At 39.5% G+C, this 14,527-nt stretch overlaps 1 protein-coding gene across 2 annotated transcripts in view; it reads right to left on the bottom strand.

Moving 5' to 3' along the window:
- Positions 1 to 659: 659 nt before the first annotated feature.
- EFHB (EF-hand domain family member B) overlaps positions 660 to 14,527 on the bottom strand; it is a 50,788-nt gene continuing 36,920 nt past the window's right edge. For both annotated transcript variants that reach the window (XM_086674204.1, XM_025913834.2), the window contains 4 exons: positions 9,658 to 9,865; positions 5,962 to 6,174; positions 3,485 to 3,666; positions 660 to 992 (listed from right to left, as the gene is read on the bottom strand). In XM_086674204.1, the coding sequence (XP_086530330.1) occupies positions 819 to 992; positions 3,485 to 3,666; positions 5,962 to 6,174; positions 9,658 to 9,865 (777 nt within the window). In that variant the 3' untranslated portion in view covers positions 660 to 818. The remainder of the gene's footprint in view (positions 993 to 3,484; positions 3,667 to 5,961; positions 6,175 to 9,657; positions 9,866 to 14,527) is intronic.

Genomic DNA, 14,527 nt, shown 5'->3' with positions numbered 1-14,527 from the left:
ATATGTCTTTCTCTGACTGACCTATTTCATGTAGCATAACACACTCTAGTTCCATCCACATCAGTGCAAATGGCAAGAATTCATTCTTTTTCATGGCTGAGTAATATTCTAGTGTGTGGGGGGGTATATGTATGTGTGTGTGTGTAAACACCACATCTTCCTTACCCATTCATCAGTTGATAGACACTTGGGCTCTTTCCATAATTTGGCTAGTGTGGATAATGCTGCTATAAATGGCCATAGGAATATTAAATAGCCATTAAAATAGCCATAGGAATATTAAATAGCCATTAAAACTAATGGCTATCGTGTCATTGTTGGAACCCCAGCTTTTCTTCTCTAAATTCTGCTCCTTGTGTTTGTTTTCCTCAGATGCTAACACGGATTGAAAGCTTGCTAAGCTTACATTCTGTCATAGTGACACCTCAAGAGAAAAATAACAAAAGATTGAAGGCAAAATTTTGTCAACCTAGTATCACAAACTAGACTTTGAATTTCATTCAACCAACTAAAATGCATAGACTTCTTAAGCATCTGTCTACAATGCTTTCATTACAAACATCTACATCATTCTGAACTAGGCCTTTGGTGAGATGAAAGATTAACTCTAAGTGCTCATCAAGTTGTTTGGTGTTTTACAGAAAACAATACAATAAATCTTAAAATCCCAAATCAAATTTATTAGCAATACACATAGGCATATGAGTCCTACTTCAGTGACTACTGACATCTAACATATCTAAAACCAAAATGGACTCAACATTTTAATGAACACAGATTTAACATTTCTTTTTTTAAATGAATGAACTCCAAAAATATCACATGGTTGTTTTACACTTGATCCGGTCTGCATGTTGTAGCTCATCCAGAACATTTCTGATGGTCTCTACAGAAACTTCTCCTCTGTGATGTTTTTTTGATGCAAGATTCCATACATTTTCAAATTCTTCATCAGAAAGCCTGACACCAATGTTACATAATATCTCTGCAATCTAGGGGAAAAATGGAAAGTCAGACTGAGATCTATGTTTTTAAATTTGTATTTTAATATCTTTAATATTTTTAGAGTGCCTGGGTGGCTCAATCAGTTAAGTATCTGACTCTTGATTTCAGCTCAGGTCATGATCTCATGGTTAGTGAGATCTTAATGAGCCATGTTGGGGTCTGCGCTGACAGACTGAGATTCTCTCTCCCTCTCTCTCTGCCCCTCCCCCACTCACACTCTAACTCTCTCTCTCAAAATAAATAAATAAGCATTAATGCAATTAAGAGGGTATTCACCTATACTAACCCATATATAAAATCACTTTCAACTATTTAAGTGTTTCTGGTTATTTTAAAAGGTAGTTGGTGCCTGAGTGGCTCAGTCGGTTAAGCGTCTTTGGCTCAGGTCATGATCTCACAGTTCGTGGGTTTAAGCCCCATGTCGGGCTTTGTGCTGACAGCTCAGAGCCTGGAGCCTGCTTCGGACTCTGTGTCTCCCTCTCTCTCTGCCCCACCCCTGCTCGCACTCTCTCTCTCTCTCAGAAATAAACATTAAAAAAAATTTTTTTAAGGTAGCAGCCAAATTCAAGCAGAAAGAATAAAAAGTTAGAGAAGACACATTGGATTTAAGTTCCATCTCACTCACTTCTTGTCACTAGGATCTTGTGTATGTCAGGTAAACCCCTTGAAAATTCCCTTCTCTAAAATAGGATCATTTATAAAATGTCCCTAACTGGCCCGATATAAACTTTACAGTTGTGAATGTGCAAATGCCAGAGAGATAAAGCATGCATGAACAACTGAGCAAACTAAAATCTGAACATACTGAAAGCTAGCAAACTTTGGTTAGCAACCTCTCTGCAATGATAATTATTAAGGGAAAACATAAGGAAGGAAAGATAAGACATAGAAGTAGAAAGAAATGTTAGAGTGAGTAGAGGAAATAAAAGATTTGAAAAAAAAATTAAATTTAAAGAAGGAAAAACATTTATTATGAAGCACACAGAAAAAAAAAAAGCAGAGGGAAATAGAAAGGTTAGACAGCGAATAGGAAAGCCAAAGAAATAGAAGAGTTGCAGAATACATCTATTAAGCGGAATCTTAACAATTTAAAGATCCTGGAGAAATGATGTGCCCTCCTGGGAAATTAACCATATGATCAACTACACTTGAAATTCAGAAGAGCTGCAGAAGCTGCAGTTGTACAGCAAAACACCTAAGTGCCCCTGTGCAGAACAGCGTTTTCCTGCTGCCCCACCCACAGTGACAGGTAAGGAGTGTCCCCACAGAGTCAACTCCTGAAATGGCCTCCTCCTCCACTTCCTTTCCCCCTCCTCAGGAGGCATCCCTCCCTTAGGTCCCCATTCCATTGTAATACACAGATTAGCTGATCTTTCCAGAAACCCGTCCATTCTCACTCCAGCCACTCATCTGGGTTCTTTTTTTTTCCAGATGTGTGAGACAAAGGATGACTTCCTAGTTAAAAGAATTTTAGGCAACATGCAACAAGCAGGAGATTTTTGTTTCTTTTGGCAACCCTGAACTTCCATTTCATGTGGCCGTTAGAGTAATTAAGGGATGTGAAAACACAGTCTGGGGTGTCCCTTGTCTGATCCCCTGGGGTGGTCCCAAAGGCCAGGCAAAAGGCCTCTCCTCTGAATTTCTCCCTTCCTCTGTCCCCTACCTCAGTGGGGATGAATTGTTAGAATGAATCTGTCATAACTAAGGTAGGAATTAGTAAATTTTCAAGTAATCAACTCTTCATCTGAAGTCTCAGAAAGCATCATATGTCTACATGTCTCCTCATATCATTCCTAGCTCTGGATATGAGAGTTCTGAAGCAGCAGTTGTGTCCTAGATTACACGCTGCCTTCCACGAGTGCAGATCAAGCAGGCTGACCATGCATTGCTATTAATCCTTGGCCCTAAGAACCCTAGTGGCTATTCTGATGTAGCTGGTCACTCCTGTTTTCTAACCCACCTAGGAAGAAAATCACCTGGAATATGAGGACCATGTTTTCTAACAAACAAAACAGAAACAAGATACATGGGCTGACAAAGGACGTGGCAACAGGATGGAATATTTTAAATCAGATAGCAGTATATAAGGAGGGTGGCAGAGTGGCCCTTCTCATGCCTACTCTTTGGTGTTGGAGATATAAAACCATGAGATACTTACACAAGGAAAGGAGTGATCTCTTTTGATTGAGTTCCTTAGGAAAACATTTCTTTTTATACATAGGTCCTAGTGGATGTATCATATGAGAGTAATGTTTCCTATCATTACTCTGCTCCAACAATTGTACCAAAATGTCACAACCAAACTAAATAGTATCCTTAAGAATCCTCTATTTGGGGATCCTGATGACTTTTGTAACATAAAAGCTCAACTTTTTAAAAGTCTAAAATTAAATAGTTGTTGATAAATAAGCATTTTCATCTTTGTGTGTTTACGCAAAGTTGACATGTCTTTCAACTCTTTTGAAATAATACACTCTACCTCTTTTTTAGATCTTATCTTGAAGAAGTCTCTTTCAAACACTCCTTTCTGGCCAAAGATGGTAGGATGTAGTAATGAATAGGCATTGCCCTCTTCACCATAATTAGTTCTATCACTGATGCGACGAATTCGGGGGGCAGGGATATCAGACCGAATGGTTGGAACACCATAGATGGGATAACCTAGGACATCAATGAGAGAGGAAAATAGACATTCTACAACTGAGCTATACAATACAGTAGCTACCAGTCACCTGTCACTATTGAGTACACACTTGAAATGGGGCTAGTCGGGGGTGCCTCGGTGGCTCAGTCCGTTAAGCATCTGACTCTTGATTTCGGCTTGCGTCATGATTTCACATTATGAGATTGGGCCCTGCATTGGACTCTGCATGCTTGAGATTCTCTCCCTACCCCTCCCTCTGCCCCTGCCTTGCTTGCATGCATGCACTCACTCTCTCTCAAAAAATAAAAAAGAAATATTTAAAAAAAAAGAAAAAAAGAAAAAGAAATGGGCTAGTCCAAGTTGAGATGTGATGTAAGGGTAAAATACACACTGAATTTCAAAGATTTAGTACTCCCAAAAAAGTGAAATATTTAATCATATTGTATTGATTACTTGTTGAAAAGGTATGTGGAAGATCTATGTATTATATATAAAGTGTATATACTATTAAAATTGATTTCACCTGTTTCTTTTTCCTTCTTTTTTTTGTGAGAGAGAGAGAGTGCAAGCAGGAAGGGGCAGAGAGAGAGAGGACAGAGGATCCAAAGCGGGCTCTGCACTGAGAGCAGTGAGCCCAACATGGGGCTTAAACTCACAAACTGTGATCATGACCTGAGCCAAAGTTGTATACTCAACTTTGGCTACCCAGGCGCCCCTCCCTGTTTCTTTTCCTTAATGTGGCTACTAAAATTTTTTTCTCTCTTTTTTTTTTTTTTTTCAACGTTTATTTATTTTTGGGACAGAGAGAGACAGAGCATGAATGGGGGAGGGGCAGAGAGAGAGGGAGACACAGAATCGGAAACAGGCTCCAGGCTCTGAGCCATCAGCCCAGAGCCTGACGCGGGGCTCGAACTCACGGACCGCGAGATCGTGACCTGGCTGAAGTCAGAGGCTTAACCGACTGCGCCACCCAGGCGCCCCGCTACTAAAATTTTTTAAATACATATAACTCCAATTATATTTTTATTGGACAGTACTATTCTAATGGGATAGAAGCTCATTACACCAGAATATATGGCATATCTAAAAAATCCAGTTAAGAAAAACATGCAAATCCTTAGTCATGTCCTTAGTCTCAGGAAGTGATCTTGATCAACATAAAATAATCTTTCTAACTAGCCAAGAATCATCATGCTCAATATTAAGATAATGAGGTGTTATGAGTTGAACTATATTCTCCCCAGATTTGTATGTTAAAATCTTGACCACCAGTACCTCAGAATGTGACCTTATTTAAAAACAGAGTAATTGCGGGGTGCCTGGGTGGCTCAGTTGGTTAAGCATCCAACTTCGGCTCAGTTGGTTAAGCATCCAACTTTAGCTCAGGTCATGATCTCACGGTTTGTGGGTTTGAGCCCCACATCATGCTCTATGCTGACTGCTTGCAGCCTGGAGCCTGTTTCCGATTCTGTCTCCCTCTCTCTCTCTGCCCCTCCCCTGCTCATGCTCTGTCTTTCTCTCTCTCTCTCTCAAAAATAAACATTAAAAAAAAGAAAATAAATAAATCATTAAAAAAATAGTCATTGTATTTGTGATTAATTAAGATGAGGTCATACTGGAGTAGAGTAGGCCACACATCCAATGTGAATGGGGTCCTTACAAAAGGGGGCATCTCACACAGGAGAACACCATGTGAGGGTGAAGGCAGGTATCAGGGTGATACAGCAGAAGCCAAGGAACACCAAAAATTGTCAAAATCTAGGAGAGGAGCCTGGAACAGATTCTCCCTCACAGCTCTGGAAGGAACCAACTCCCATCAATACCCTGGCCTCAGACTTTCAGCCTCCAAAACCATAAGATGATAAATATCTGTTGTTTGAGCCATCCAGTTTGCAGTACTTGTTATGGCAGCCCTAGCAAACTAGCAGAAGGAGAATGAAGGTACAGAGAAGAGTTTTGTGACAGCTCTTCAAATATTTGAAGGCAAATCTGTTTGTAGCTAAGAATCACATGGTTTATAAGTCTCCTAACAGTTGGTGAAGTCTGCGTAATATTCAATATTCTGCTCATCAAAGATCAATTTCATTAGTGTTGAGAGAATCATATTACTTGGGTCATCATTAACAATAGTTCAGTTCTCCCTACATTTACTGAGACCCCCCTGGTTGCTTCAAATACAGAACTGAATGAAAGGTCCTAGGCTTTGAGAAACAGCCTAATGAAGATAAGAGACTGGGGATAATACAAGGACAAAGAACACTTCTATGTTTGCTGATCCTTTTAGAACTCAGCAAATAACGTGACATACTCACAAAGAGAAGGAACAGCTCCTACAACCGCATTGATCTCAGAAGAAGTTGTCTTATAGTGATTAGAAACTTTATCACTTGGCCTCAGAAGTGTCCGGAGAGTCTTTTCTGAGCTCCCTGGTTCTTTTAAGACAGTATCTTCTGGCTTTATCAGGAGAGTTGGTTCAGATTCTTCAATATTAGCCTCCGCAGGGTTTGCACAATCTGGTTTTCTACCTTCAAGCAAAGAGGGAAAGGCAGGGGAGTTGGGGGGGGGGGGGGGGAGTACAGGAAGAAATTACTACTTGGTGCTTACTGCTCTACAGCAAAATCCATTTTCCTGGTTAGTCCCTCCTTGCTGGTGGAGACAGAGACTGGGCTGATGGAAACCCTCCACTGAAGCCAGCGTCCCACTGTGGGAGAGCAAGGGCAGGCTGATGACATATATGGGAATCCCAATGTAGCCTAAGGTTTCTTCTTGCCACTCCACTCGCTTTACTCTAAAATAAAGCTTTTAAATCTGAGAGACCAAATGAAACCATGGAACCTATTTCTCCTTTAAAAAAAAAAAATTAGGGGCGCCTGGGTGGCGCAGTCGGTTAAGCGTCCGACTTCAGCCAGGTCACGATCTCGCAGTCCGTGAGTTCGAGCCCCGCGTCAGGCTCTGGGCTGATGGCTCAGAGCCTGGAGCCTGTTTCCGACTCTGTGTCTCCCTTTCTCTCTCTGCCCCTCCCCCGTTCATGCTCTGTCTCTCTCTGTCCCAAAAATAAATAAACGTTGAAAAAAAAAAAATTTTTAAAAAAATAAAAAAAAAAAATTAGAATTTATTTTCATATTTAACTTGAACTACAGGATTACCAGAGTTGTTTCCAGAGTTCTCCCCCAAGGAGGGAGGGAGAAGACATATCGGGGTTGTAAATTCCACCCATGCCTGATGGTGGCAGGGAACCCCATTTATTGCAACATTTGGACTGGCAGTGAGAACACAGCGTGAGCTCAAGAACCGATTATATAAATCATCTAGGGTTAGGTTATATACCTCCTCGAATCGGTATATAAAAGAAAACCCTGAGGTAAAACTCCAATTCTAAGACTCTGTCTTTTTGAAGATTTACTTTACTGAGTCATTCCGAAATTTAGGACTGAATTCCTGACACAGCTTTTTCACAGACCTGGTAGCTACACAGCCAGCACTAGAGGGCGCTGTGGTCTTTCAATTCCTAGAAGAACTCTCAGGGTTCTGGGAAAGCAAGGGTTGCAAAGGCAAATGGAACCCCAGTATCAGATTGGGGTGAGAACCATGGCAAACCAGAAAAGACACGCCTATCTAAAGTCTGCAGCCCCTATTCAGCTCCTGCCAATTGTTGCCATGAACACTTTCAGACCTTGTGTTCCAAAACCTCTAATGCTGTCCCTGCACCCCTCAAAAGGCAGAAATCTGGACAAAGTATGAGAAACAGTTTCTCAGAAAACTGTTAGAAAGCTACTTCCTTATTAACTAACTGGAATTTTTTTTTAATTTCAAAAGTAAAAAATAATAAAAAACAGTAACTTGAAAGAAAGAAATGAAGGAAAGGAAAGGAAAGGAAAGGAAAGGAAAGAAAGAAAAGAAAAGAAAAGAAAAGAAAAGAAAAGAAAAGAAAAGAAAAGAAAAGAAAAGAAAAGAAAAGAGAAAAGAAAGAAAAGAAAAACAAAGAAAGGAAGAAAGAAACCAAGCCACTACCTTAGAACACTTACCTCTTTTCCTCTAGAAGTCAACAGTAATATAGAATTTGATATAAGAAAATTCCTGTCAGGGGCACCTGGGTGGCTCAATCAGTTGAAATTCAGTTGAAACTTTTGATTTCAGTTCAGATGGTGATCCCAGGGTTGTGGGATTGAGCCCCACGTCAGGCTCTGCACTAAGCATGGAACCTGCTTAAGATTCTCTCTCCCTCTCCCTGTGTCCCTCTCCCCACCAACCCCTACTCACCTGTGCTCACACTCTCTCTCCAAAAAATTAAAAAAAAAAAAATTCCTGGCGAAACATTCCTGAGCCCTTCCTGACTAAACCACTGGCCACTATCTTAGAAGATTCTGAGAAGGTGAAAAATTTCAAGGACTCCATTGAAAATGGCTGATGAAGTCAGAACCCAAAAACCAAGAACAATTTGAAAATCTGGTTTCAAACCAGCTTCAGCCCTCGGCCACTATTCCATGAGTTGTGCCAAGAAGAAAATAAATCTATCACCCCTTTGTATTTCTGAGAGGACGAGGGTAGAAATGTTTTCCATAAAATCTTCATTAGGCAGAGAAGAACTTCCTGCTTTCCTTGTGGTTAGAATAGAAAGGCCATCTCAGAAACCCATAAGGGGTCACACATCATCAATAAAGCCCCAAATTTGGTTTTGACCTTGCAGGAAGGCATGACCCAGAAATAAAAGTAAAAACAGTAATAACTTCACTTTTTAGAGAAAAATATTCCAAGAGGAGATAAAAAACGTAAACAGTCTTTTAAAAAAGTTAATCTTCCTTAATAATCAAGATTTGAACATTAAAGCAAACAAGTATCATAACAACTAAATTACAAGAATGTTTGAAATAATACTCAGTGGTAGCAAAGTTAGGGTCAAACCTCAAAGATTTTGCTGATACAATCACAGACTGCTACAATCATTTAGAAAAGCAAAATGAAAATACAGAGTTCTTCTGGGACAATAATAACATTCATAAGAAATGAGATATAATTAGAAACAAAGCTTTTTGAGTGTTATCAATATTACTTTCAAAATATCTGGAAACAACCTAAATTTCAAAGAGTAAGGAAATGGCTTAGTAATTCATAATATATCAGCATGAGGGAACTGAAAATGAAATTTACAGAAAAGTTTACCATAAAACTATTTCTTAATTCCATAGAAATTTGAAAGCTAAAGTTTAAAAAGTCAAATAAAAATGGTACATTCACTGTGATTTTAGCTACATTTAAAATATACACACATGTCCATATACACAGAATATATGTCTATCAATATATGGTTAGTGATGTAGGAAGTCAATGTAAGAAAATGTAATAGAAGAAGTGTTCTTACGTCAAATTCTATTTTACTGTTGACTTTTCCTGGGGGAGGGGAGCTAATTAAGACAATGGTTTTCAGTTTTCTGAGGAACTGTCTTTAGTGTTTTAGGTCTCTGTGTAAACTGTTTTGCTTTTAATTTTTTTCTTCTGAATGAGGAGTACATAGTTCCAAATTCAAGAGATACAAACACCTAGATTAAAATGTGAGTCTTGGGGCGCCTGGGTGGTGCAGTCGGTTGAGCGTCCGACTTCAGCCAGGTCACGATCTCGCGGTCCGTGAGTTCGAGCCCCGCGTCGGGCTCTGGGCTGATGGCTCAGAGCCTGGAGCCTGTTTCCGATTCTGTGTCTCCCTCTCTCTCTGCCCCTCCCCCGTTCGTGCTCTGTCTCTCTCTGTCCCAAAAATAAAAATAAACGTTGAAAAAAAAAATTTTTTTTAAAATGTGAGTCTTGCTGCCACCGTGTCCCTTAGCTACCTGGTTCCCCTTAAATGTCATCAAACTCTTTCCTGTCCTTCCACAGGTATTCTATGGATAAACAAGCAAATAATATATGTATGTGCATATTTAATATTGTATATTAAAGTTGACAAGAGTCAAGCTTCTAGAAAAGTAAAAACATAAAAGTCCCTTGAAGAAGTTAGCAAATCTTCAAAAATTAAATACCTTTAATAATGACCCTCTCTTCATACTCTTTCAGAGGCATTTTATCTTTCCAGTTAAGAAAATTTGCAAACTCTAGGTAGTTAATCAGTCCATCTTTATCCACATCACAGTAGTCAAATAGCTGGGCCAGGAGCGTCTCATCTAAGTGCAAGCTGACCTGATCACAAGCCTCCCGAAGCTCAGCTTTATCTATCGCCCCGTCTCCATTCTGTTAGACACAAAGCAGAAAAAGATGAAGCAAGCATCATCTTTAAGAGCAGAGTATGCAACATCTATTATTTCATTTAAGAAAAAAAAAGAGATCTATCACATAAATTCAATGAATTTATCTTATTTTTTTACAAAAGAGCAGGCAGTTATTAAGGTAAGTCTTCATTGTATCATACTAACATGCGCACAGTAATTCCAACCCTGGTTGGAGCAGGGTGTGGCTCAGAATCTTTGTTCATTCTATTTTAATAATTTTTTTTCCAAATACTTTTTTTCTTTAAATCACGTTGTGGTAGGGCAGGTGTAACCATGATTTGTGCTTGACATTTCATTTAACCAACATCTTGTGCTTTTGACAGCTTTCTACCATTTCCCATACTTTCAAAGTTTTTAACACCTCTGGTGCTCAAACAGCACTAAATGGCCCTCCACTCCACTCTCTGGTAATGAGGGGAAATTGGGGAAGTAATTGTAGGCCAAGTGCACAGAGGTACAGCAGACAGTTGCCTGCTTGTTGTTAACATTCCTATGGGCAAGAGGGACATGCTACCAATCTGGCCCATTGTAACAATTAGCACTAAGATTCATCCTGGTAGGGGAAGCAGGAGAATTTCCACCTTCTTCCAGACAACAGCTAAAGGAGTACCTACACTGTGTGTGGAAGGAGGGAAATTTATGAAGGCTATGGGCAGGAACCAGCTAGTTTCCCTTGGGAACTAAAAGGGCAGAACACGTAATGCTTGTTAAGGAGGAAGGGCAAGAGCTGAGACGTCTTACCACTCTGGAGACTCCTCCTGGAGTCTATCAACCCTTAAGTCCATTTGGAGAGGAGAGTAAAAGGTCTGAGTATTTTTGCAGTGCGTCCTAGCTGCTATAAGGGAGCTTTGGCCCTCTCAGAGAAATTTCCCTGAGACAAACTCCCAAGAGGTGATAAATGACTCATTGACTAGTATTCAGCTCTTACACTCAGGACTGGGTTTACAGTGCTGATGAAGGTGATCCCTGGAGAATGAGGAACTGACCAATAAACTCTAGATAAATTCCTGCAGTCAGATCCCTAGTCCTGGAAAACATCCCTGATGCCTGTGTTGAAAGAGAATGAGAATTTAAAACATATTATCTCGACAGGGGGGCTGCAAATTCCCTGGACTAATGTAGACTACTTTATAAAAATCTCTGCTGCAAGCCCAAGTCAAACAAAAATGTGAACCCCATAGCCCTAGCTGAAAAGCTATGTAGGATATGGCTGTTAAATCAAAACTGAAACAGATGGTGCCAACAGTGATGACTTCAATGCCCAATATAGGGATTTGCGTGGAATGAAAACTTTGGTGGTTTGTTTCATTGAGCTACATATCACTCAAAACTCAAAGTGAATGTTTCTTATTCACCAGGTAGTGAGTCACTCTCTCCCTCTGCACCCTTGATTCCTCCCTCCTCCATGCGCCAACCTCAACTACTCTAAGGAGAAAGATGACTAGATGTGGGACCAAGGTCTCCCTGTCCCCAAGGGAGATCAAATGCCACATTCATCTGTTCAAGTAAACTGCCTAACTTCAGAGGGGTGAAGTCATGTACTTTTATGGCCTCTTTGGATATGAGTGCCAAATTGATCATCCTACTCAGTCTCTATGGGGAGGAGATGTCTGGATTCAGCTAGTGGGGTGTGGGCAGGGTTTGCTCAAAGTGGAGAAGGAAAACTAGCAATATATTATTTCTGTAGCAGAATATATTATTCCACTACTGAATGTATAACTGGTACTGATGCTTTACATGTTTGTATTATGAATGAGCCACAAGTAGAGGATGCTAGTACCTTTGGGGTCACACAACCCTAATGACCCCTTTGAGTTACAAGTCTCTATGACTAATGATTCTGACACTTAGAGTCTCTGGGTCTGGTTTACTAACATGCTGTGGTTTGTAACCTCAATGAGAGCTATGGAGGATCAAAAATGGACAGTGAATCTACTCAGTGGGCAGAACTCAAGGCTACTCTCATTGCTCTGGCCAATATTCCCCTTGATGAACCTGTTATATTTTTACTGACTCTTGGACTATTGCCAATGGCCTGCTTGTTTGGTTTGCCATTTGGAAAACTACAGACTGGAAGATTAAAAACACTTCTTTTTGAGTCTGAAAACTATGGTAACAAATCATAGCTCCTGACTGAACCATGTGAGTAAGTCATATAGATGCCTATGATAAGGGTCCCTTCTCTGCCCGTTCTCAGACTGAAATCAAGCTTCTGACTGAGCGTAAATCATCCACAGTGCCACCATTGCTGCCTGGATCCGTTGTTGTACCAGACACGGCGACACACCTATCATTACAAAGAAAACCACTCCACGTCTCTGAGGCAGAGGCTACCATACCACATGCCTTACTTTGACTCCTGCCAAAAGTTGGCCAATCTGTCTACATGGAACCTGTGTCCCCTCTCAGAGCTATTAGTGGTGCATCACACTGTTGACACATTTTCAAGCTATGGAGTTGCTATTCCAGTTTAATCAGCCAGCTCCAGGCACAAGACGATGGCCCATGAAACTAATCTGAGTCTTGTGTTTTGCTTTCTGGGCCATTTTCAGCCTGACAATGGTGTGTCTTATAGCAAAAGTGTTACTCAACAATGAGCTATTGGTCAAGGTATTCAGTGAACCTTTCCTACACCCAACCATCCATAGCCATCTGGTAGGACTGAGCTTTGGAATAACCTCACCAGCTTCTGGCTCATATCCAATGGGTCTCATCACTGAATACTGCTGGCCTGAAAAGGAATAATGTCATCTCAGCTACTTCCTGGGTAATACTTAGAATAAAAGGATTTGGAATGATATAGACCTATTTTGAAAATTTGGGACTCTGCTGTGACCATGATGAGTCTTTTTATTTCCCTTCTAGATTTTAAATTTCTGAAGTCAAAAGTCTACACATAATCTGAAACAATGTCTCATGTACAATGAGAGTTCAATAAAATAAAGAATTAATCCTCTAAGCTAAGAAGATTCATTCAGGAAATCATGGCTTGTTTATTCTGTTTCGTTTTGTGTTTTTCATTAAACTAAATCTGGGCATCCAATCATATAAGATTCAAATAATCAAAAATTATCCTACAGCTGTACCAGGAAGACCCACATCTTATTACCCTCTCAGAAAAAAAGCTCCTCGAGGACACTGAGCACTACATTGTACATATTAAAAGTTAACTATTTAAAAGGTATATCAAAATTAAATAATTCTCAGTAATTTCCTCTCTGCTTAATTTAATTTTATCATAAAGAATGTGCCTGGTGGTTCACTAAGATAATCAACAGCTATTAAGATGATCGTCTTGCCTATAATTACATTTTAAATGAAGAATTTTTAAAAAGCAGAGCACCATGTATTGTGGTAGATTCTCTTATTTGTATCAGTGCTATCTAAATTTATCACACATGGGGCGCCTGGGTGGCTCAGTCGGTTAAGCGTCCGACTTCGGCTCAGGTCATGATCTCGCGGTCTGTGAGTTCAAGCCCCGCATCGGGCACGGTGCTGACAGCTCAGAGCCTGGAGCCTGTTTCGGATTCTGTGTCTCCCTCTCTCTCTCTGATCCTCCCCCGTTCATGCTCTCTCTCTGTCTCAAAAATAAATAAATGTTAAAAAAAATTTTTTTAATAAATAAATAAATAAATTTACCCCACTATGATCTTTGTAAGATACTTGTATTTGAGTCAAGTTTAAAATGTACTTATTTTAGCTTACATATTTTAAGTCTGAAGATTCATTTTTAAATTACCTGTAAATAGAATTTGTCTCTGTTAGAAACCAGAGAAACAGTTGAATGCTTACATTTTCTTTAAACACAACTTTGTAAGAAATGCAGTGGGTGACTGATTGGTGTTTGTCCCTGCATAATTGGTACAAATATAAATGAGACAGTTAACACACTTTTTATTCATCAGTACAACACAGGCACACAGACCCCTAATCTAAAAAAACAAAGAAAATGAATGGATTAAACTGAATAAGCCAATGAGTAATCAAGATTTTTTTTTAAGATAAAAAATGTGAAGTGTAACTTTTCCTAAACTGTGCTCAACATTGGAAGGGAGATATAAACATTATCTTTTCTCTTTGAGATAAACTAAAATCATTCTGCTCAGGGTTTTTTCTTCTCAAATCAAAATTATGATGCGCTGCATCATTACAGGTTTATTTAGGAGCTTTTATTTGTTTATATTGGACTCATTCTAAAATAGTTTGAGGCTGCCTAGAAAAATGAGTACAATGAAACAGAGCCCGAAAAGTGAGGAAATCAGAGCAAAGAGAAAATAAAGATGGACTAAAATAAGAAACTGGAATAAAAAGAGTACACAAAATGTATGCTGTAAGATCATGTTCACAAAACTAGATATGTGTTGTTGAATTGGCTCTGAGCTTCCTGGAGGCCAACTCAAAAAGGTATTCACAATCAGTACAAAATCCATGCTACTCATGAGGTAAAAACAAACCAGATACTTAAATGAAACACAATAATTTCCTTTAGAAAGAATGGGTTTCTCTATATAAAGAGGATGCATGTGACAAAAATAAGTAACAGCCTCATCGGCATACTAATAAAATTGTGCCATATTTCACAAGAGATTTGCACAATAGTGCACCTTAGTATAAGCCAAAGGCA

This window comes from Puma concolor, chromosome C2 (genome assembly GCF_028749965.1).
Source record: "Puma concolor isolate L17-30 chromosome C2, mPumCon1.1.hap2, whole genome shotgun sequence".
Lineage (NCBI taxonomy): Eukaryota > Metazoa > Chordata > Mammalia > Carnivora > Felidae > Puma > Puma concolor.
This window is presented reverse-complemented; position numbering and strand designations above follow the sequence as displayed.